The 22,180-nt window shown below is 37.6% G+C and overlaps 1 protein-coding gene across 11 annotated transcripts in view; it reads right to left on the reverse strand.

The window, feature by feature from the left end:
* Ralgapa1 (Ral GTPase activating protein catalytic alpha subunit 1) overlaps positions 1 to 22,180 on the reverse strand; it is a 206,949-nt gene that overhangs the window by 56,298 nt on the left and 128,471 nt on the right. For all 11 annotated transcript variants that reach the window (XM_029484805.1, XM_029484808.1, XM_029484810.1 and 8 more), the window contains 4 exons: positions 20,205 to 20,339; positions 19,625 to 19,808; positions 10,447 to 11,308; positions 7,497 to 7,568 (listed from right to left, as the gene is read on the reverse strand). In XM_029484805.1, coding sequence (XP_029340665.1) covers positions 7,497 to 7,568; positions 10,447 to 11,308; positions 19,625 to 19,808; positions 20,205 to 20,339 — 1,253 coding nt within the window. The remainder of the gene's footprint in view (positions 1 to 7,496; positions 7,569 to 10,446; positions 11,309 to 19,624; positions 19,809 to 20,204; positions 20,340 to 22,180) is intronic.

Here is a 22,180-nt window from a genome sequence, read left to right on the forward strand (position 1 = left end):
GTTCTAAGGGGTCTCATAGATGTGGAAGATGGTAGTGTAGCGGTAGATCTGCCCAATCTAGGCACACAGCATGTATTCATATTAACTGTGTTGTGTTTTCATTGCTGGGGCATACTTGGGATGGAGTTTTACTGCAACAGGTGGGTGGCCCCATCCCTCAATGTAGGGACCACTGGATATGGTCTCTACAGATTCTATCTCCCCTCTGTTGGGTATTTTGGCTAATGTCCTCTTTGCTGGGTCCTGGGAACCTCTTGCTTCCCTGGCATCTGGGACTTTCTGGTGGCTATCCCCAGTTCTCCATTCCCTACTTCTATATAACTCTGTTCAATTTCCTGACCCTCTGTGCACCTCCCCCGTCTTCTCCCACACCCGATCCTGCACCCCCCACCCCAACCCAGAATTGTTCCTGTGTAAAGGAAATGCATGGACAAAGAGTGGAGCAGAAGCTGAAGGAAAGGCCATCTAGAGACTGCCCCACCTAGGAATCCATCCCATCTGCAGACACCAAATCCAGACACTATTGCTGATGCCAAGAAGCGCTTGCTGACAGGAGCCTGGTATAGCTGTCCCCTGAGAGGCTCTTCCAGTGTCTGACTAATACAGATGCGGATGCTCACAGTCGACCATCTGATTGAGCAGAGGGACCCCAATGGAAGAATTAGGGGAAGGACTGAAGGAGCTGAAGGGGTTTGCAACCCCATAGGAAGAACAATATCAATTAATCAGACACCCTCAGAGTTCCCAAGGACTAAACCACCAATCAAAGAGTACACATGGAGGGACCTATGGCACCAGCTGCATATGTAGCAGAGGACTGCCTTAGTTAGCAACAATGGGAAGGGAGGCCCTTGGGTCTGTGGAGGCTCAATGACCCAATGTAGGGAGATGCTAGGGCCATGAGGCTGGAGTGGGTGGTTGGGTAGGGAGCACCATCATAGAAGCAGGGGAGGGAGGATGGAATAGGGGGTTTGTAGAGGGGAAACCAGGAAGGGGGACAATATTTGAAATGTAAATAAATAAGATAACCAATAAAATAATAATAATAATAGTAATAATAACAATAATAATAAAAGCCACAGAAGAGCAACTAGAGCACTGGATCTTACCTATGAGTCACAACCTTTTGAGGTTGACCAACTCTTTTACAGGGTTGCCTAAGATCATCAGAAAACACAGGTATTTACATTATGGTTCATATAACTGTAGCAAAACTATAGTTATGAAGTAGTAACAAAATAATCTTATGATTGGGGGCTCACCACAACATGAGAAACTATTATTTAAAGGATTGTTGTAGCCATTAGGAAGGATGACAACTACTGAACTAGAATACAATGACCAGAGAGTCTCACAGGCACTGCATAATATTCATAACTCTGGGCCAACTCCAAAGAATCTAAGAGTTAAAAATAACATCCAACCAATGCTTGCATATCTGGATATCTGTGTTGTACCCTGAAGGCTCTACACATTTGGAATGGTCAGAGAGTAAACCTTTAAGCTACTGGTCTCTGGATGAAGGAGAAACAAAAAATAGAAAAATTTGAGTCTTAAGTGATGTAAACCCAGGAAAGATACCCAACCCCAGTGAATAAGGTTTAGCTAGACAAGAAAAAAAAAACTTTAAACAATCTGAATAAAAGATTAAAGAGGCTCACATTGTTTCAAAATAAAGCTGCTAAGGATTAAATGACCAAGGTCTACCACTTACATACTTTAAACATCTATTTTTATTTGTGTGGCTATTTTTGCATGCATGTTTGCGTGTACACTACATGCATACAGTGACTGAGAATGCCAGAAGAGGGTGCTGAATCCCTGGAACGAGAGTTTCAGATGCTGTGTGAATGATGGTAACAAACCTGGCCTTTCTGCAAGAGCAACAAGTGTTTTTAACTACTAAATCATCTCTCCAGCTTCCACTAATGTACTTTTGATTCAAATCACAGAAAAAAACTGAGAACAAAATGGGAAGGCACCATGTAAACTGTGATCAAGAGAGCTGAAATGATTCTACCAATGGCATCACTACCATAGTAACTTCAAACAATTAAAAAAAAAATCTGCGAAAGGCTGTTTCTTTAAGCTAGCTAAGCAACTTGATCACTGTTACCTAGATCAAGAAAAAAAGAATATAAACAAGCAGGATGGCTTGGTGGGTAAGGTACCAGTCATGCAAGTCACATCTCCTGAATATAATCCCTGGAAACCACATAAAGGAGGGGAGAAGTGGTGACTTCCACAAAGTTGTCCTTCTATTTCATGCCCCCATCTCTATCTCTCCCTCTTCCTTACACAATAAAAAACTAAAACAAGAAAAAGTAATACTGCTACTAAAATCATACGTTACACAAAAAGGTGAGAATACTATACTGGCTGGTTTTGTGTGTCAACCTGACACAAGCTGAAGTTATCACAGAGAACAAAGCCTCCCTTGAGGAAATGCCTCCATGAGATCCAGCTATAAGGCATTTTCTCAATTAGTGGTCAAGGATGAGAGGGCCCATTGTGGGTGGTGCCATCCTTGGGCTGGTAGTCCTGCGCTCTATAAGAGAGCAAGCTGAGCAAGCCAGTAAGCACCATCCCTGCATGGCCTCTGCATCAGCTCCTGCTTCCTGACCTGCTTGAGTTCCAGTCCTGACTTCCTTTGATGATGAACAACAGTATGGAAGTATAAGCCGAATAAACCCTTTCCTCCCCAACTTGCTACTTGGTCAAGATGTTTTGTGCAAGAATAGAAACCCTGACTAATACAAGTTAGAAACCCTGACTAATACAAGTACTATTAACAAATGCATGTCAACAAATAGGTAAATTAGACTAAAAGTACAGTTCAAAATATAAACTGCTAAAACTAAACTGAATATCTGAAAAAATTTTAACTGTACAGAAATCTTACCAGAAAGGAGACTGTCACATCACTTCTACTTCTACTCACAGATGACATGAGTTTATACAGAGAAGGTATGGAGCCAGTGAGAGCACTCAGTGAGTAAAACTGTTTGCTGAACACACGTGCGCGCGCGCTATTGCATCGACTACCTGAGCACACAAGGGTGAAGCCACATAACTTCATACATGGACTTCAGTGTGTTCCTAAACATGTTAGCAAGGAAGAGTCAAAACAAAGAAAATCTACCCTGATACTGGAAGAATAAAATACTTAGGTATAAATCCAGTAAGTATAGATATATACTTTGAAAGCTATAAAACCTTGTGAAGGAAACTAAAACCCTACACAAAAGACCCCTTTTAGTTCACAGGCTGAAAGACTTCACATTGTTAAGATGACAGTTCTCTCCCCACACCTACAATGCACAATGCAATCACCATCAGAATCTAAGCTTTCCATCATATGCTTGTCAGACTGACCCTAAAATTCATAGGAAAATGCAACAGGCTCAAGAGACAAAACAGCCCGAGAAACAGTAGAGCTGGAGGACTCATACTTGTGGGTTTTTTTTTGTTTGTTTGTTTGTTTGTTTTGTTTTTTTGAGACAGGGTTTCTCTGTGTAGCCCTGGCTGTTCTGGAACTCACTCTGTAGACAAGACTGGCCTTAACCTCAAGAATTTTCCTGCCTCTGCCTCCTAAGTGCTGGGATTAAAGATGTGCGCACCACACCCCACTGAAGGACTCACACTTTATAGTCTTAAGACTTGTGGCAAAATAAATCAAGGCATATGACAACAATCAAATGCCTAGAAATATGGTAATTGCTTTTTTTCTGTCTGTTCTTGAGACAAGTTCTCACTATGTAGCTGAGTCTTGCCTAGAACTTACTGTATAGCACAGGCAAGCCTTAAACTTATGATTCTCCTGCCTCAATTTCCCCAGTGCTTGCATTATACATGTGCCAAGTCTAGTTGCTCAGTTTCTTTTTTTATAATAGTAACATGGAAATTCAGTGAGAAAAAAACCATTAAGAAGTGGTATGGGGGAGCTCTTGTCTCTAGCTGCATATGTATCGAAAGATGACCTAGTCGGCCATCAATGGAAAGAGAGGCCCATTGGACTTGCAAACTTTATATGCCCCAATATAGGGGAATGCCAGGGCCAAAANCTATTCGGCCATCACTGGAAAGAGAGGCCCATTGGACTTGCAAACTTTATATGCCCCAATATAGGGGAATGCCAGGGCCAAAAGAATGGGAATGGGTGGGTAGGGAAGTGGGGGGCGCTATGGGGGACTTTTGGGATAGCATTGGAAATGTAATTGAGGAAAATATGTAATAAAAATATTAAAAATTAAAATAATAATAATAATAAAAAAAGTGGTATGGGAACACTTAGATAGACATATGCAACATATGTAGGCTTGGTGCCTGCAGGAGGATGTTAGATGCCCTGGAACTGGACTTAGAAGTGGCTATAAGCCTCCATGTAGGTGCTGGAATAGCTTGGGTCTTCTGCAAGAGAAACAGGTTCCTTTAACTGCTGAGCCAGCTCTCCAGCCCCATCTTTGCTAGCCTTTTGTGTTATCTTTTTAGTATTGAGTTATAAGTTTTCTATACATTTCTAGATCTGCAATAGGAAAGTTTGTTTATTCCAAAAAACTAAGCTGAGAAAGGGAATAGCATAGAGAATTATGGCATGTTGAAAGTTCCTGTCAGTGTAATACATGTGAAATAGGCAAAGACTCTATTCTTATCCTTTTGATAATAAATATCTCAATAAATCGCAACAAAATAAATTTTTATAAAACAAGCTAATAAAATTGACCCAAAACCTGAAAAACTCTGAAAAAGACAATCAAATGAATCTGAAATTTCAAGTAACAGATATTTTTATGAGGCTCACTTATAACCTTCATTCTAAAAACCTACAGTGAACACAACAAAAAAGTCTATAGAACCTGATAATAAATGGACTGATAGCTTGAATTTACAAAATGAAATTTTAGTAAACTGAACAACTAAGCAGAGATTTTTTAGATTTATTTATAATTATCTTATGTGTGAGGGTATTTCGCCTGCATCCTACATGTGTATATGTGTACCAAGTGTGTGTCTGGTGCTCACAACGGTCAGAAAAGGGCTTTGGCTTCCCCAGGACAGGAGTTATAGACAGTTGTAAGCCAGCATGTGAATGCTGGGAATCAGACACAGGTCCTCTACAAGAGCAACAACTGTTCTTGAAACTGCTGAGCCAACTCTCCAGGTCTATACACAGTTTTTATACTAAAATACACCAATCAGTTAAGAAATTGAAACTTCAGGAGCACCTGAATAGGTGCTAAAAAGAATTCTGAACAGAAAAGGGGAGAAATGTTGCAATTATGATATTCAAAAATAATGATTTTGATAACATACATAACCACTTATGCTTGCTATGCAAAATCATCTCTTTTAAATGATCAATACCTTTGCAATGAATGAGGAAAAAGAAGAGTTACTCTCATTACAATCAGGAAAGGCAAGGATACCCATCTATTTACACTGCATTCCTTACCACCCACCTGAAAGTGTAAAATAAAAAGAGATTGTTTGAAGATAATGGTTTTATACCTAAACAAATCTTAAGAGAAAGAAACAACTATGAGATGCTTAAAAGCAGTATAAAAGTTCACTAAGGTATTGGGTCCAAGATAAATATTAATAATGGAAAAAACCAAAAAATATAATATCAGGGTCTGGAGAGATGACTTATCAATTATAGGCTAGGCTCAAAACCAAATTGTCAAAAATATTAACATTGAGTATCCTCTTTCTAAATAACAATAAAATAAAATAACAAAATATCCAAGAAGTACCCATATAAGTAAGGTTTGGGTCTAAGAATAAGTAAAATAAGCATAGTTATTCATGGAAAATATATTATGTACCTTTAAAATATTGAACATACATACAAAACAACAGAAATACATATAGCTTTGACGCACAAAGCTTAATGTTTGATAAAGGCAATACTAAATCAATAGGAAAGACTGGAGTTAATTTAACAAATTATAAAAACAGATCATTTTCCAACATCTAACCTAGTTCTAATTCTCTTTATAAAATTTTGTTTTTTAAACATTTATGTATTTATTTTTATCATTGTTGTTTATGTGCATGTGAATGTCTGTATAGAGGTATGTGCATAGCAGTGTGCCAGGCCTGCTGGAGTCTGAGTTACAAGGCAACAGTGAACCGCCTGACGGGGTGCTTGGAACTGACCTCAGTTCCTCTGCAAGCATAGTGCATACTTTAACCACCGAGTCATCTCTTATTTATCACTATTACTATTATTGTTGTTATTATTATTTTTATTATTGTATGTATGCACGCACACATACATGTGGGTTGGTCAGAGGACATATTTTGGGGGTTAGTTCTCTTCTTCTATCATGTGGGTCACAGGGATAGAACAGTGAATGAGTTATAATTAAGTATGGCACAACCTAAGGATATTTTACACATTCAATTGGCTTTCTCCAATTCAAACGAGGATTGTGAAATACACACAAAGAATACAAATATTTCAATATATTGACCATCTTTTTTTTTTTTTGGTTTTTCAAGACAGGGTTTCTCTGTATAGCTCTGGCTGTGTCGGAACTCACTTTGTAGACCAGGCTGGCCTCAAATATATTGACCATCTTAATGCAGTTCTAAATTTTTCTTAAAAAATAACTTATTCTGAGTTTTGCAGGCAAATGGATGGGACTAGAAAATATCCTGAGTGAGGTAACTCAGACCCAAAAGGACATGCATGGTATGTACTCGCTAATAAGTAGGTATTAGCCAAAAACAAAAGAAAAGTACCGAATACCCAAGATACAGTCCATAGAACTCAAAAAGGTCAACAAGCTGAAGGGCCCAAGTGAGGACACTGCAGTCCCACTTTGGAGGGAGAAGAAAGCAATCATGACTGCCCTCCAAAAGATCCAACAAGCAACTGAAAGAGTCATCCAACCAATGGACAGAAGTTGCTGACCCCTGTGGCTGAATTAGGGAAAAGCTGGAAGAAGCTGAGGAGAAGGACGATCCTGTAGAAGGACCAGCAGTCTCAATCAACCTAGACCCCTGAGATCTCTCAGATACTGGACCACCAACCAGGCAGCATACACCAGCTGATACGAGGTCCCCAACACATGTACAGCAGAGGACTGCTGGGTATAGGTTCAGTCAGAGATGATGCACCTAACCCTCAAGAGACTGGAGGCCCCAGGGAGTTTAGAGGTCAGGTGGGGTGAGGGGTGGGGACATCCACGTGGAGACCAGGGCTGGGATTGGGGGCGAGGTGTGGGGTAGGAGGGCAGGGAGGAGTCATGGAATGTGGATCAGTCCGAGGGTGGACTGGGATGGGGGGAACAAATTCTGGAGTGTAAAACAAACAAACAAACAAACAAACAATTGAAAAATAATTTATCTACAGTATAATGACAGTTTTTACTCAAAAGCTGTAACCTAACAGTACAGTATACAGTTTACACTGCTATTAACAGTATTACTATCAACAGAAATAGCTAAGACTTTCCAGTTGTAAATATGAAGATTTCCCAACAACTCACCATTGCCTTGAATCCAAGTTCCTAAGTTCCCTGAGCAGCTTTTCATTTTTCTTCAGGAGATGAAAGCTCCTCCTAAACAGAGAGATCGATAAACATTTCATCACCTTTGCACGGAAGGACTCGACAGTCTAGAGACACTTCCCACTCTACTCATGCAACTCCTTACACTTGAAACACAGAGGAGAACCAGGCCCTCAAACAGGGAAGAATATGTGTCAGTATTTCTTTCTTCCAGGCCTTCATTCATTTCTGATAGCATACCTTATCAAGGCCAGATTAATCTTTCTTTGCAGATGTTGTGAGCACCCAAACTTATATCCAAAGAAATGGGTTCAAGGACTTGTAAAAAAAATCAGCTTTTTTCCTGTTTTATATTACATGTATTAAAATACATTTTGCTGCTAGTGTGTATGTCTGTATATGTATGTATTTATGTATTATATATGTACATATATACACATGCACCCTCAGTCCTATTATTACATATATATGTGTGTATACATATATAACGTCAGTCCTATATTTTAAAAATATTAATAAACATAAATTTTATTTTATATGTGCTAAACATGTACAGAAAATCAATACAAAGTACAAAATGTACTTAAGACAGAAGTACAAAAACTTACTGTCATGAATACAACTTTCCATCTTTAACTTTTCTTAGGAGACAGTATATACACCATTCCATAACAAGAAACTAGAATGTATTTCTATAATAACTAAGTGACAATTATATGTGGTCAGACACAAACATAAGGCAACCAATGCTCTATACAGAATGGCTTAGGGGACTGAGAGGTGGCTCAGCAGGTAATACTGCCTTTTGTTGAATAAGCCTGACAATCTGAGTATACTCCCTTGCACTCTCATGGTAGAAAGACAGAAACAATTCCTGTGAATTGATCTTTGACTTCCACATATGTGCTACAACATGTATGTACCCTCATAACTCAGATATAAATGAAAAAGTAATGTAAAATGGCTTAGGCAAGAAAATTGATTAATAAATGGAAGGTTTTAAATCAGAGAAAATATACATACTAAGCAAGAAAGAGAAAAGGCTCTTCTTAATGCTTCACATGCACCTGGAGTATTGCAGATTTATTAATCCAGTAATTTCTGAGCTTTCCCCTCTTTCCTACTATAAGCTAAATGAAAATGACATATTTCTATTATTTAATGATAAAATAAATAACGCGTCATCTTCTACTCTCCTACATCTTTTCATGGTACAAAAATTAAAAACCATGTAATGTGTTCGATTCCTGTTAAAAACAACAACAAAATCTAAATGTAGCCAGGTATGTTGGCATATACCTATAGTCTCAACACTTGAAAGGTGGAGGCAGAAGCATCAAAAGGTTCAAGGGTCTGAACCAGCCTGGATTACATGTGACCCTGTCTGAAAGACCAGAACAAATAAAAGACCTAAATATCTGAGTAATGCTTTATATAAAGTAAATCTTACATATTTTTGTAATTATTTCTTTCTATGGAGGTAAAAATTATTCTTAGACGCTATAGGCCAAAGTTCAAAGACAAAGGATCTCTAACCAGTTCTGATTTAAGTTCTTTTCATTTAATTTCTAAGTTGATTATTGTAAGATGTTTGGTTCTAGTATCTTCTGTACTGGAGGTTAAAGACAAAGCCTGGCAAATGATAACTGTACCCTATTACTGTACTACACTCCTAGCATATCTTAAGGTTATTATTATTTTTATTTTAGAGATAAGGTCTCTTGTAGCCCAGGCTGGCCTTCCCTCCATCTTCAAAATGCTTAATTACAGGAATACCATTATGCCCTGTACTCTAAGCTTTTAAGAAGATTTTATAATACATATATAAAAACAAAATAGGAGAAAAAAAATCCATCTATTTTTTTCTTCTTTCTTTCTTTCCTTCCTTCCTTCCTTTCCTTTTTTGTTTTTGTTTTTTCAAGACAGGGTTTCTCTGTATAGCCCTGGCTGTCTGGAACTCACTCTGTAGACCAGGCTGGCCTCGAACTCAGAAATCCACCTGCCTCTGCATCCCAAGTGCTGGGATTAAAGGCGTGCGCCACCACTGCCTGCATTATTTTCTTGATTTGATCCTGAATTTTGAGTTACTTCCTTAAGTCAAAGTTGACAAAAAAAATATTGTGACTGATCTAAAAAAACGAACAGGCTTAAATGAAGGTTTAAAAGTTTGATTTTCTTTCAATTATATGATTATAATTTCTAAGTTAAGAAACTATAATCATGAAATTTATAACTATAAAAATGTTAGTAATGTACTGAATTAAATTATCTTTTTATTCGCCTGAATTTTAATATAAATCAATGGTTAAAAAAAAAAATCAACCAACCAACCAACCAAACACTAACAATTTGTCTATTGGCCAAAAAACTAATTGGTAGAATTTATAGGTTTTATTTTCTTTTCAGAGTTTTTTTTTAAGATTTATTTTATGTGTAAGAGTGTTTTGCTGCACGTATTATATATACATGCGGCACCTGATTGCCCAGAGTAGAGGTTAAGAGAGGATGTTGGATCCTCTAGAACTGGAGTTACAGTTAGTTGCTAGCTACCACGTAGGGGCTAGGACTAGAACTCGGATCCTCTGAAAGCACAAATACTCTAAACCACGCAGTCAACTTTTTAGCTCCTATCTTTGTGAATTCTTAATTGTGTTTGTTTATGTGTGTAGGTGTGTACAGGTGAGTACAATGCCCAAGGAGGCCATAACATTCACTAGAGCTGGGGTTACAGTTAGGAGGTCCTCACGAGGGATGCTAGGACCTAAACTTGGATCCTCTGAAAGACCAGCATACACTCTTACCTGTTGAGCCATCTCTCCAGCGTGGTGGATGGAATTTAATAATAAAAAGAATAGACACTACAATTCCTGATCAGAAGGACTAAAATTTAAAAACCAAAAGAAAAGGAAAACCTTTCTTTCCTTCTTACCGTTTGTCCCAGGAATTCATTCCCAATATACTAAGAAGCAATCTGCAGTAATAAAAAGCTGACTGAGGTTTCTGAGGTGTCGGCTCATCTTGTTCCGAGGCTTTCATGTTTAAGTCATTAAAGTGCTTCTCTACGAACTCCTTTTCTTCTGTGTATTGCTTAAGGATAGCATTGATGACGTCATTCTCCTGTTTTTCAGAGATGCACAGAGGTTGTGGAGCAGGAACGTTGAGGGAGATTCCAGTTCTCTGTAAACACTCAGGACTCGTCGTGCCTAAATACTGCAGGAGCTCATCAAGGACATCTTCTTCCTCTCTTATTGTAGACCAAGTAGGTACAGTTTCTCTAAATCTTCTAAGCTGCAGAGAAAGCCCATCTTTTACAGCTATGTCTTCTAAGCATTCGTTAGAGGTAGGAGGCTCTTCCGGTTTCTCTTGGTAAGACATTGAAAGTATGAAAGATGTAGGTTCAGGCAAACCACTTACAATGGGTGGTCCATACAGTATGGCAGAATCCCAGGAGTACTTTCCAGAGAGATCACGGACTATGATTCTAACATTTGAGTTGGCTGACACAAGGCCAGCGGCTAACCCTCCTCCAGGCAGACTCTCTTCCGATCTTATCTGGATACAAGACACTAAGGTTGTATTGTTCAGCACAAAGAACTGAATGTTTGGACTTTCAAAGAGCTCAGGAGACAGTTCAGTACTTTCACTGTAATGATTGTCATGATTTTCACACACCTGACTTGTTAGCATAGCAGGACCACCACTCATTGGATAATGGCCCAAGTGATTCACCAGATGGGTAATAACAGTACGGGCTGCTATAGAGATTAATCCTTGTTGCATCTGAGTTTTCACTAAAAAAAAACCCAAAAAACAAAAATCACAAATGAGCAGGAATAACACTGTTTCCTAGGAGTCATAAAAGCTATTAGTAAGGAGAGGAGAACTTCATTGCACTGCTAATGCCACAGTCAAATACTTGGATAAATATTATTAACACACGCAATTTATCTTCTGCTTTATTTATTTATTTATTTTTGAGACAGGGTTTCTCTGTGTAGCCCTGGCTATTCTAGAACTCCCTCTGTAGACCAGGCTGCCTTGAACTTAGAGATCTGCTTGTCTGTCTCCTGAGTGTTGGAATCAAAGGCTGGCACCAATGCCCAGCTAGTTTTCTTATTATACTGGCAAATAGTAGGGAAAACTTTTTTAATGAAATAGCTTTGTTTATTTAATAAGAAAGCCCTTTTGAAACTGTTGCTACTGATCTACAATTTAAATGAAAGCTTTTAAATGTAGATCACCTTTGAAGATCAAGTATCAGAAATCAATTTCCTGAAATACACTAAATACACAGATTAAAAAGCCAATAAAATCTATCCAATTGATATGTTTATCTCATGAAGATACTCCAGATTTAGAGGCATAGTATACAGCATCTTTAAATGCCATTTCATTCTTGCTTTTATTACTGATAAAATATGTCTGAAAAAATGATATCTGAATTAAATTTCAATTATGAGAATAAATTTAAATAGTAAGTCAGCATACCCTTATATGACAAGGAAACTTTAAAGGCCAAGCTCCAAATATGAACTGTGTAGGCTGGAGAGATGACTCAGTGGTTAAAAGCACTTGCTGCTCTTCCAGAGGACCCAGGTTTGGTTCCCAGCACCCACACCAGGAAGCTCACAACTGCTGCACTCCATCTCAAAGGGACAGAAATGCCTCCTGCTTCCTTGGGCACTGTATGCATGTGCATATACACCCACTGACAGACAGACACATACACACAAATTTAAAAATAATAAAAATGAAACTAAGAATATAGGCTGAGGATATAGTTTGGTTGTAGAACATTTGCCTAGCAAATGCAAGTCCCTAAGATTGATCGCCAGTGCTTCACAAAAAAATTAAACAAAAACAAAATAAAACATTGAAAGTTGCTGTTGGGCCTATTCATTTAGGCATTATATTTTTCTAAGTAAATTTTGTGGATCAATATGGTTTAGTCTGAAATTATGTGGAAAGCGTTTTTCCCTTCCCTATCCATCATATTAAGGAAACTAGGTAAGCATATTCACATAAGTATGAATATGAAAGAATATATAAAAGAGTAAAATAAGAAAACTGAGACAATACTGTAGTTTGAGAGGTCTACAAAGGCAAGCTAGCTTATATTAGGATCTAAGAAAGGGAGATGCAGTGGTTTGAATGAGATGTTCCCGGCAAGACTTGGACATTTGAATATCTGGTACCCAGCTGGAAGCTGTTTAGGGAGGATTAGGAGGTGTGGCCCTGCTAGAGACAATATGTCACTGGAGATGGCTTCCAAATGCCATTTGAAGTGAGCTCTTAGCTCTAGAATTCTGCTGTCTGCCTCCAGGTTCCCTGCCATGACAGTCATGGAGTCCAATCCTGAAACCTTTTGTACATTCATTGGTCATGACATTTTATCACAGCAATAGAAAAGTAACTAAGAGAGGAGAGGAAGAGAAAAGCAACAGGAAGAGGGAAGGAGAAAAGCTAGACGATCACTTGGCAAAGTCAGCTGCTAAAATGTTGGGCTGTGGGGTGCACAGGCGTGCGCTTTACCATTTTCAGAGGGAAACATGGAGATGTGTCTAAGTAAATGCATTCATAGATTTATTTGGGTCCACGCTCACGTGAAGCTCCCCAGATGGGGAGTGAGTGGGGTGGGTAGCTCCTAGAAGGCAGGTGGCCTTGTGTAGTCACCACTTTCCAGCTGTGCCAATGGAGTAATTAACATGATACTGGGGTAACTATATAAAAACAATCCAAAACAATCAATCAAACAACAATGAAAGCCTAATAACTGCTGCTGTAATTCTAAGGAGGGCTACTGTAGAGGTCAGTTTTGGATGGAATGGTGTTAGGAAGATAACTTAATTGTTTTCTTGATATTTTCAATTTAAAGAGTAGAAGGAGAGCTGTCGCTGGTAAGAATGTATTTATTACTGTCACTGGTAAGGATGTAATTCATGCCAGAAGAGGATGCTTTGTTATAAGAAGGGTGAGGAGGAGTCAGTGTTCTTGCCTTTACTCAGATTTAGACATAGTTACAGAATGACCATATTTCCCTATTATTCTACTATTGTCAGGAAATAATCTTGTCTTTGTGAGATATATATATATTATATGTGTGTGTGTACATATATATGTTCATATATATACAAACATAAATACACATATATACATTATATACAATGTATATGAAATACAATATATAACATATATTATACATTATACATTGTTCATTATTATACATATTATATACTATATACGATATATACATTATGCATATATATGTGTGTGTGTGTATAACATATGTAACAAAATTATATATGTATTACATTATATAATTTTTTTTCTGAAAGCTAACCAGTTGGGAAAACTAGGACCTACCTATCAAAACAAATGTAAAATGTTCAGAACAGAGATTTTTAAAAGTTCTGATTTACATACTATTAAACTTTCTTTTTGGGCATAGGGGATAGTACTGGGATTGAACTCAGGGCTTCATAGCAGAAGGCCTCACCACACTAGACAAGTATTTCACTACTGACGTATAGCCTCACCAAAGTCTCCAATTTTAAGTGTTTAGCCTGTTGACTTTTGGTAGATGTATATAATTTTGTTACTACCTAAACACTGAATATATAGGAAACTCCCTTATTTTGTGTAAAAAAGCATTTATTTTCATGTAAATTGTATTTCAACAAATTTAAAAAGACTGGCTTGTGCACTGCTGGCATAATTTATTAAAGAGGAAAGAGTCTAGTGTGTTACGATTTTAAGGTTCCAGCCCTGGATATTGAGAACTACGCCATGGGTATGGATAGAAAGATGAGCTAGCAAGCAGGGTCTCTGCTCACTGTATGATCGCTAAATCTCAACATGGGACAGCTGTCATTAGTATTCTTTTGATTTTTAAAATGTTAATGTATAAAGCTAATCTTCCGTAGTTGGTCAGTTTATGTGTGCATATATACATAAACAGGAAGATGGTTTGGCATATTGAGCTGTGCCTATGCTAGTTCTGAAAACCAGACATAATACCAAATTATAACATCAAATAGCTCATTTTAATTTACTCTTTTATTTGTAAAACTGTGTAACTAGATGATGAGAAATGGAACTGGCCCCAGTTGCTGTCCATTCCCGAATGGTTACTGAGTAGGTATGGAAGTTCATCTTATCCATGAGGATAAATGGTTCAGAAAGCTAAGTGATTTACCAGCTGGCTTTTGCCTTATACATCAGTATTTAATTTCTACAATTTACTTTTTCTTAAGGTGCCCTTTTCTTTGTGACAAATGAAAACAATGAATTTAAAACTTAAAATTTCTGTGCACAGGATCTTCAAAATGGGCATTACTTTGGGTAGCTTACTGATCAACCAGCTGGAGCACGCAGGAAAGTTCACCTAAATATGAGTAAGTTATGTTTTAAGTGGCAATGAAAAAACTAAAAAACACCTTTGTTTGTTTGAGACAAGGTTTCTTTGTGTAGTCTTGGTAGCCCTGGAACTCACTCTGTAGACCAGGCTAGCCTTTAACTTATAATAGATCCATTTGCCTCTGTCTCCTGAGTTCTGGGATTAAACCATGTGCCATCATGCCCAGTGAAACTGACTTTTTTTTTTTTTATGCAGTAAAAACTTTCTATTCTTTTCCTGGTAAGTGATATGTTTAAAGAGGTGACTTATTTCTAAACAATAAATCTTCTATACAGAACATAAAAATTTACAATATGAGGAAAGAAGAGAGCATAGTTTAACAGATGTAATCACAAAAAGAGATTCACAGAAACACTTAGGTTTGGCTTGCTCAAACAAACAAACAAACAAAACAAAAGAAAACAAACAAACAAAAAAAACCCCTCTCCTTAAATCCAGTTATTCTGTAAGAACAGCCTAGACTTACATGTAGAAATGAATTAAAAGCTCTTTTGTATAATGCTCAGAATAATAAATATAAACTATTCAATTTTAATAGCATTACAAGGAATACATCTTTTAGAAATTCCCCCTGTGAGCTTTCTTATAAAGAACCCAAGAATGCCATAGCTCATTCTGTACAACATAACCCCCAAGCCCAGGCTTTAGTCTTCCCTCATGTCCTCTTCCCAAAGGATGGGACAGGGGGATTCAGTTTTAAAGAGTGCGTGGAGATACACTTATGTAATTCTGTACTTGGGTAGGTTGAGGCAGGAGCAACAGGAGCTCAAGGCTGGCCTGAATATACAGTAAGGCCCAGCTCAACACCACAACGTCCAAAGAGTCTTCCCCACTTAAACACCTGCCACCTGCCTTAGACAGCGTACAAAAATAGCAAGCCGTAAAAAGCTGCTGCAATCTGATATAATTATTAACACTGAAAAAAACTTATACAATAAATTACAAATTTAGATATGAGCAAAATCATTTTTTTCTAAGTTGCTTCTCTAAAATCAGGATATATGAATATATACGAAAGGATCAAAATTTCTTAACCTGTTAATTGGATGATTAGATTTATCTAGATTTTTGAGCAGTAGACTAAAGAAAATATTTCTTTCATACTTACCTCCTAAGATAGAAAAAAGACAAAGATTCTCTAATTTAAAAATTAAAATGAAATTCTAAAATAATGAGTCTGGTGACGAAATGCAAAGTGAAGCCTTTGGCCAATGCTTCTAAGGCATTTATAACTAGCATTCATTAAACAGATCTAGCTAGCCAGGTTAGCTCCTCAGATTGTCACACTAAACAAATCCTACATCATTTGTTGAAAACCCATAATTACAGATTATTACAGCATACAAAAGCTGCAGGCCATAAAAAGCCCACAATTCACTGTGCTGTAAAAGACACCCAGAGGAAGTTAATTTTGGCAAATACTTTAAATATTAGCTTTGCATAATATGTATAGGTGAAACTATAATTACTACAGAATGAATCTTTGATGCCTCTTTTCACTCTTGCCCAGAAAATGAAGATTTTTTTGCTAATAAAACTACTGCTGTTTGACAAAAAGCCAACTTCACTACCTTCCCTTGTTCTGCAGTAAATTTAATAATTATAGCCATTCCTGCCAATAGTTTTCAATTCACTTTTCAATCCAATACTGAGCTGATTATGGGCACTCTATGTTTAGAATTCATTGGAAAAAGAAGTACTTGAAAACAATGAAGCATGACTTAGACAAGGACACAATGATCAGTCATTTCTGCCTTATTAAAAAAAAAAAACCAATGAAAAAGACCTCAACAAACTCCTCTATGAAACACCCCTCCCCAAGTCCAGGCAAAGCCCACAGCACGTAGTCACTACAGACCAGAGTAAAGTAATATCACCTGTGGAACATCATCTGCTCCTAACCAATTCTGAGTTTATGTGGTCCTCACTATCTTAGAGGAAGCCCAAAAGGAACAACGTGACACAGGCAACAGACAGAGTACAGAGTATTTGGTATTTAAAAGCTTATCTTTTTATATCTTTTCTTTTACTTACTGTACTCTATAATAAAGTTTATGTAACAGACAGTGAAACTTGAGGAGGGGTAGGTTCAGCAGGGAAAGACTATTGCTACCAAGTCTGGTGACTTGAGTGCTACACTCAGAACCTCACAGTGAAAGCACCGAGCTGGTTCCGGTGACTTGTTCTGTAACTTCCAAACACAGGTTGTGCCCATACACAGTCTACATATTTTAAACAGTAGTAAAAAATTTTATATATAAGTAAACCTTACTATTCTGTTTTAAAAAATATACTGTCTTAGAATGTTACCTTTGAATGAAAGGAACACCATCTTTTTATATAACACAGTAAAATAAACACCCTGACCTCTGTAGCCAATCAATTTCCTTGACTTTTAATTTCATAACTTCAGTTTTGCATATGTTATCAATCCATTATTAGTGTAAAGTCTTAATTCTTTTAATCATTTGTAACTATACTTTCTATGTTGGAAAATCAAGCTTTCTTCATAGCCTACTCTTTAACCACAACCTCCTAAGCTGATGGTTCTCCAATTGTGTTTTTAAGGGGTCCTTGGAGAAGCCTCTGGAAAGGGTAGATCTCTAGGATCAACTCTACTGCAGCTTTATTTTAAAGTTTTACATATTGGACTTCATGTAAAACGTATCTGAAGAAATCCTACTCCTTAAACACCACTGTAAGAGCCGCTGGCACAAGTACCAACGCTCAGTTCTCAACGATGGCTGCTGACTGTTCACATACAGAGCCTTGGAAATGCCAGCAATCTTAGAAGACAGTCCAACAAAATCTTCTGATAAAACTCCAGTATTCATATTCTTATTTTATTGGTTATTTTTATTTATTTATACTTCAAACTTCCAGGTTTCCCCTCTGCAAACCCCCTCTCCCACCCCCTCCGTCTGCTTTTGTGTGGGTGCTCTCCCACCCTACTTCTGCCTCACTGCCCTAGCAAACCTTTACAGGACCAAGGGCCTCCCCTCCCATTAATGCCAGATAAGGCCATCCTCTGCTACATATGCAGCTGGAGCCATGGGTTGCTCAATGTGTACTCTTTTGTTGGTGGTTTACTCCCTGGGAGTTCTGGGGGTCTGGTTGGTTGAGGAAATACAGGGACAAAGAGTGGAGCAGAGATTGAAGGAAAGGCCATCCAAAGACTGCTCTAACTGGGGATCCATCCCGTCTGCAGTCACCAAACCTAGTCACAATTGCTGATACCAAGAAGTGCTTGCTGACAGGCGCCTGATAGTTGTTTTCTGCCAGAGCCTGACCAAGACAGATGTGGTTGCAGCCAACCACTGGACTGAGCACAGGGACTCCAATGGAGGAGTTAGGGGAAGGACTTAAGGAGCTGAAGGGGTTTGCAATCCCACAGGAGTATCCATATTCTACTGTGAGCTAAATTGTGAACTAGTGCCCTACTTTCTTATTTCTACCAACATCTACTCCCTACCTCTTAAGAGCACTCTATTTTCTCCCTAGGTATTAGTCACTCCTGGGAGCAGTTCTTTATCAAAGTTGGGTTCCACAACTTTGTGTAAACCACAAACCAATATTCAGATATTCATAGTTCCTTTGAATTTCTGTCACACTCACCCTACTAAATAATGATTGGTATAACCAAAAGTTTTTGATAGTTTACTTTTCACTTTCATTTTCATTCCCCTCCTCATTCCAAATGAAGGGCGATTGCTAGTACCTATGAGTTCAGTATATTCCTTCAGGGTCTTAAATTCTTTAAATAATACCTAACTCCCTTCCTTCCTTCTCAGTTTTTAAGTAAATTCAGTTCAGTTCACACTTGAAATCCCCTTAAACCCGAATGAGCCTTTAGTTTACCTACTTTAAGAAACATAATGGCTCAGTGGTTAAGAGCACTGACTGCTCTTCCAGAGGTCCTGAGTTCAATTCCCAGCAACCACATGGTGACTTACAACCATCTGTAATGGGATCTGAGCCCTCTTCTGGTGTGTCTGAAGAGAGCAACAGTGAACTCACCTAAATAAAATAAATAAATATTTTTTAAAAAAGAAAGAAACATTACATTTTCTTTTTCCTTCCTTTCTTTTTTTCTTTCTTTAAATACTCAAGCTTCTTTAAGAGTACTTTCAGAAGGAAACAGTGAGATGGCTCAGATGGGAAAGGCACTTGCTGCAAGCCTGATAACTTGAGTTTTACCTGGACACACGACGAAAGGAGAGTGTTGACTCCTATCGTCTTCTGTGCATACACACCACATACACAAATCAAATACAAAACTTTTTACAAAATATTGAAGGCTGAACTCACTATGCACTAAGAGTTGTGCAAAGGGTTTACATATGTAATCTTAGTCAGTACTCAAAATAATCCATGCTGAAACTAATCTGTATTTTATAAAAGGGGAAGTAGAAAGTCACTACCAAGTCTGTCAGACTTCAAAATTCTCTTAATCTACAAAAAGACTATGAAATATACAATAAAATGATTTTAAAGGTAATTCAGCCATAGTATAAAGGGAATAGTGAAATATAAAAAATTAGTAATTGTACATATGAAGTTATTTCTTAAGCTGAAAACTTATGATAGGTAAATACATGGTTAGGTAAACTACTATAGCCAGAGCCTGTTTTCATGCATGGCCTTAGATCACACTTTGGCAAAAGCATTGTCTTGAGGAAACTCACATTACCTTCTGTCACAGGCTGTAGTTTAGAAGACCGCTCTGAATCTGGAGAGTGTAAGGGTTCAGGTTCTTTCAGACTTTCCAAATGCATAAAAGGATCATAATCTACAGATGCCAAATCAGAAAGGCTTATTGGAAAGTACTTGGGATTGCTAAAACTTTGCGCTCCATAGACACACCCATGTAATACCTAGGGGGGAAAAGGAAATATGCAAATAATACAAAGTCACTGGTAACATCAAAGCTTGATAGAAACTTAAATACTTTAAAACTTAGCTCTTCAATGAAGGTAATATTTATTATCTCACAAAAAGATGAGTGAAATGTAACCAATAGTTTTCATATTCCCCAAAATCTAACCTCTCTCAAACTTCTGTAATGGAACAAAAAGTTTGTCTTGTAAGAAGTACTTATAAATTACTTCTAGGTCCTTTAAACAAAGTCTATGTATTTTAGAAAATATCTTGTTCTAAACAATGAAAATGTTGTACTCAGAAATGTTATCAGATACTGAACCTTACTTCAGTAGTTTTAAAAACACTTGGTGGGTTACAAAATAAACAATAAATTAAGCAAGAAGATATACCTTATAAATGCAGTTGAGAACAGATTTTTCGGTCTTATCATTTTCTGCTCCTGTAGCATGGACTGGTTGGAGCAGTGTCTTTAAAGGTAAGGCCATGATCCAGTCCAGAAGGCAAAGAAGTAATGAGACAACCAACTATAACAAATAGCAATAAAGCGATTATGAATGTGCACTTATAAAAGAAGGGTTTCCCCCACCCACTGAAAGGTTCTCAAGTAGCCAAGGATGTAGCAGCTATGATGGTCTAATATTATCAACGTGATAGGACCTTGAATCACCTAGGAGACAAGGTGCTCTATGTCTGTGAGAGTTTCTAAACTGGATTGGGAGATTCTGTCTCAAAATACTAAGGTGGAAAGCAATGGAGAAAGACACGAAACATGAACCCCTGGCCTCTATATAAACATGCACATATGTGTGCATGCATGTACACACCCATACGTACATATATGCAGAAAAATTGAGGAGATGAGATAGATGGCACTACCTTAAATGTGAGTAGTACTTTTACATGCACTGGGATGCAAAACTGAATTAACAAAATGAAAGCAAGCAGGGATTCAGCATTCCTTACTCTTGGCTCCCTAACTATGCACACAGTGTGACTAGCTGTCTCACACTTTCTTTAAATTACATTTATGAAGTATTTTATTAAAAACAAAAGAAAAATATCTAATACATTAGCCATATATAACCTCCACTTCCTGATCTTCCTGCTTTCACTTCCCAAGTACTGAGACGACAAACCTGTAGCAACATGCCAGGTTTAGTCAGTGCTGGGGATTGAGTCCAGGGCTTTGTCAATGATAAGCAAGCATGTTATCCATTGATGCATCTTCAGACCTCCAATAAGGGATTATTAATAGTCAATAAATCAATTTCTTATTCTTGGGTTCTAGATTTATTATAGAAACCATAAATCCTAACTTCAACTATAAACACCGATATAGGTACACAATTCATTAATTATAAAAGTAATATACATTGAGGTTGAAAGTACAGCCCAGAGGAAGAGAATACAAAGCCTGGTACCCTAAGCATTAGACAAAAAAAGAAAAAGGTAACATAGCTACACTCAAGTAATGGTACAAAGCTATAACATAAGATTTTAGCTCACATAGTAGCATCATACCTGCTTTCCATTTTTCTATTCATTTATTATTTTGTGTATATATGTGGGGAATGGATGTACCATGAAGCTTGTGGAGGTCTGAGGACAACTTGTGGGAGTCTGTTTTCTCCTTCCACCATGTAGATTCCAGAGATTCAGCTTAGGTTGTTAGCCTTGGTAACAAATACTTATACCTATGGATCCATCTCATATCTCCAACTCTCCTGCGTGTGTGTCTGTGTGTGCATGTTTAGTGTCTTTCTTAGTTGCTCTCCATCTTACTATGAGACAGAATCTCTCACTGCACCTAGTGTTCACTGATTCAGCTAGCCTGGCTAGACAGCAAGCCCAAGCATCCTCCTGCTTCTGTTTCTCCAGCCCTGGGATTACTGGTGTGTACACTCAGTCTGGCTTCTTATGTTGTGTTGGGTCTTCAAGCTTGCACATAAAGCACTTTACAGTCTGAGCCATCTCCTTGGCTACCTCCATTTTCCTCTTCTAATCTGTAACACCTCACTGAGTATGCTGTCAGAAAACATTTATTCATTTTATTAAATAAAAGCTTTCATTAAATTTTAAGATATCACAGATACAATACTTTACCCTAAGATAAAATTATCTTATGTATTAGATTTAAAAATCATAATTAATGTTACGTAATAATTAGTGACATGAAAGTGGCAATCAGGCAGCAATCTTTAAAGATAATCTTTAAAGATAATCTGCTAATCTTTAAAGATAAAATTCTCCAAGTCAAAGTTTAATCTTATTCTAACCAATGGACCCTCACAAAACCAAAACTCTCCAAGTAAGAGAGAAAGTATCTGTGGTGGTTTGAATGAAAATGCCCTCCAAAGGCTTTTAT

Source organism: Mus caroli, chromosome 12 (genome assembly GCF_900094665.2).
Source record: "Mus caroli chromosome 12, CAROLI_EIJ_v1.1, whole genome shotgun sequence".
Taxonomy (NCBI): Eukaryota; Metazoa; Chordata; class Mammalia; order Rodentia; family Muridae; genus Mus; species Mus caroli.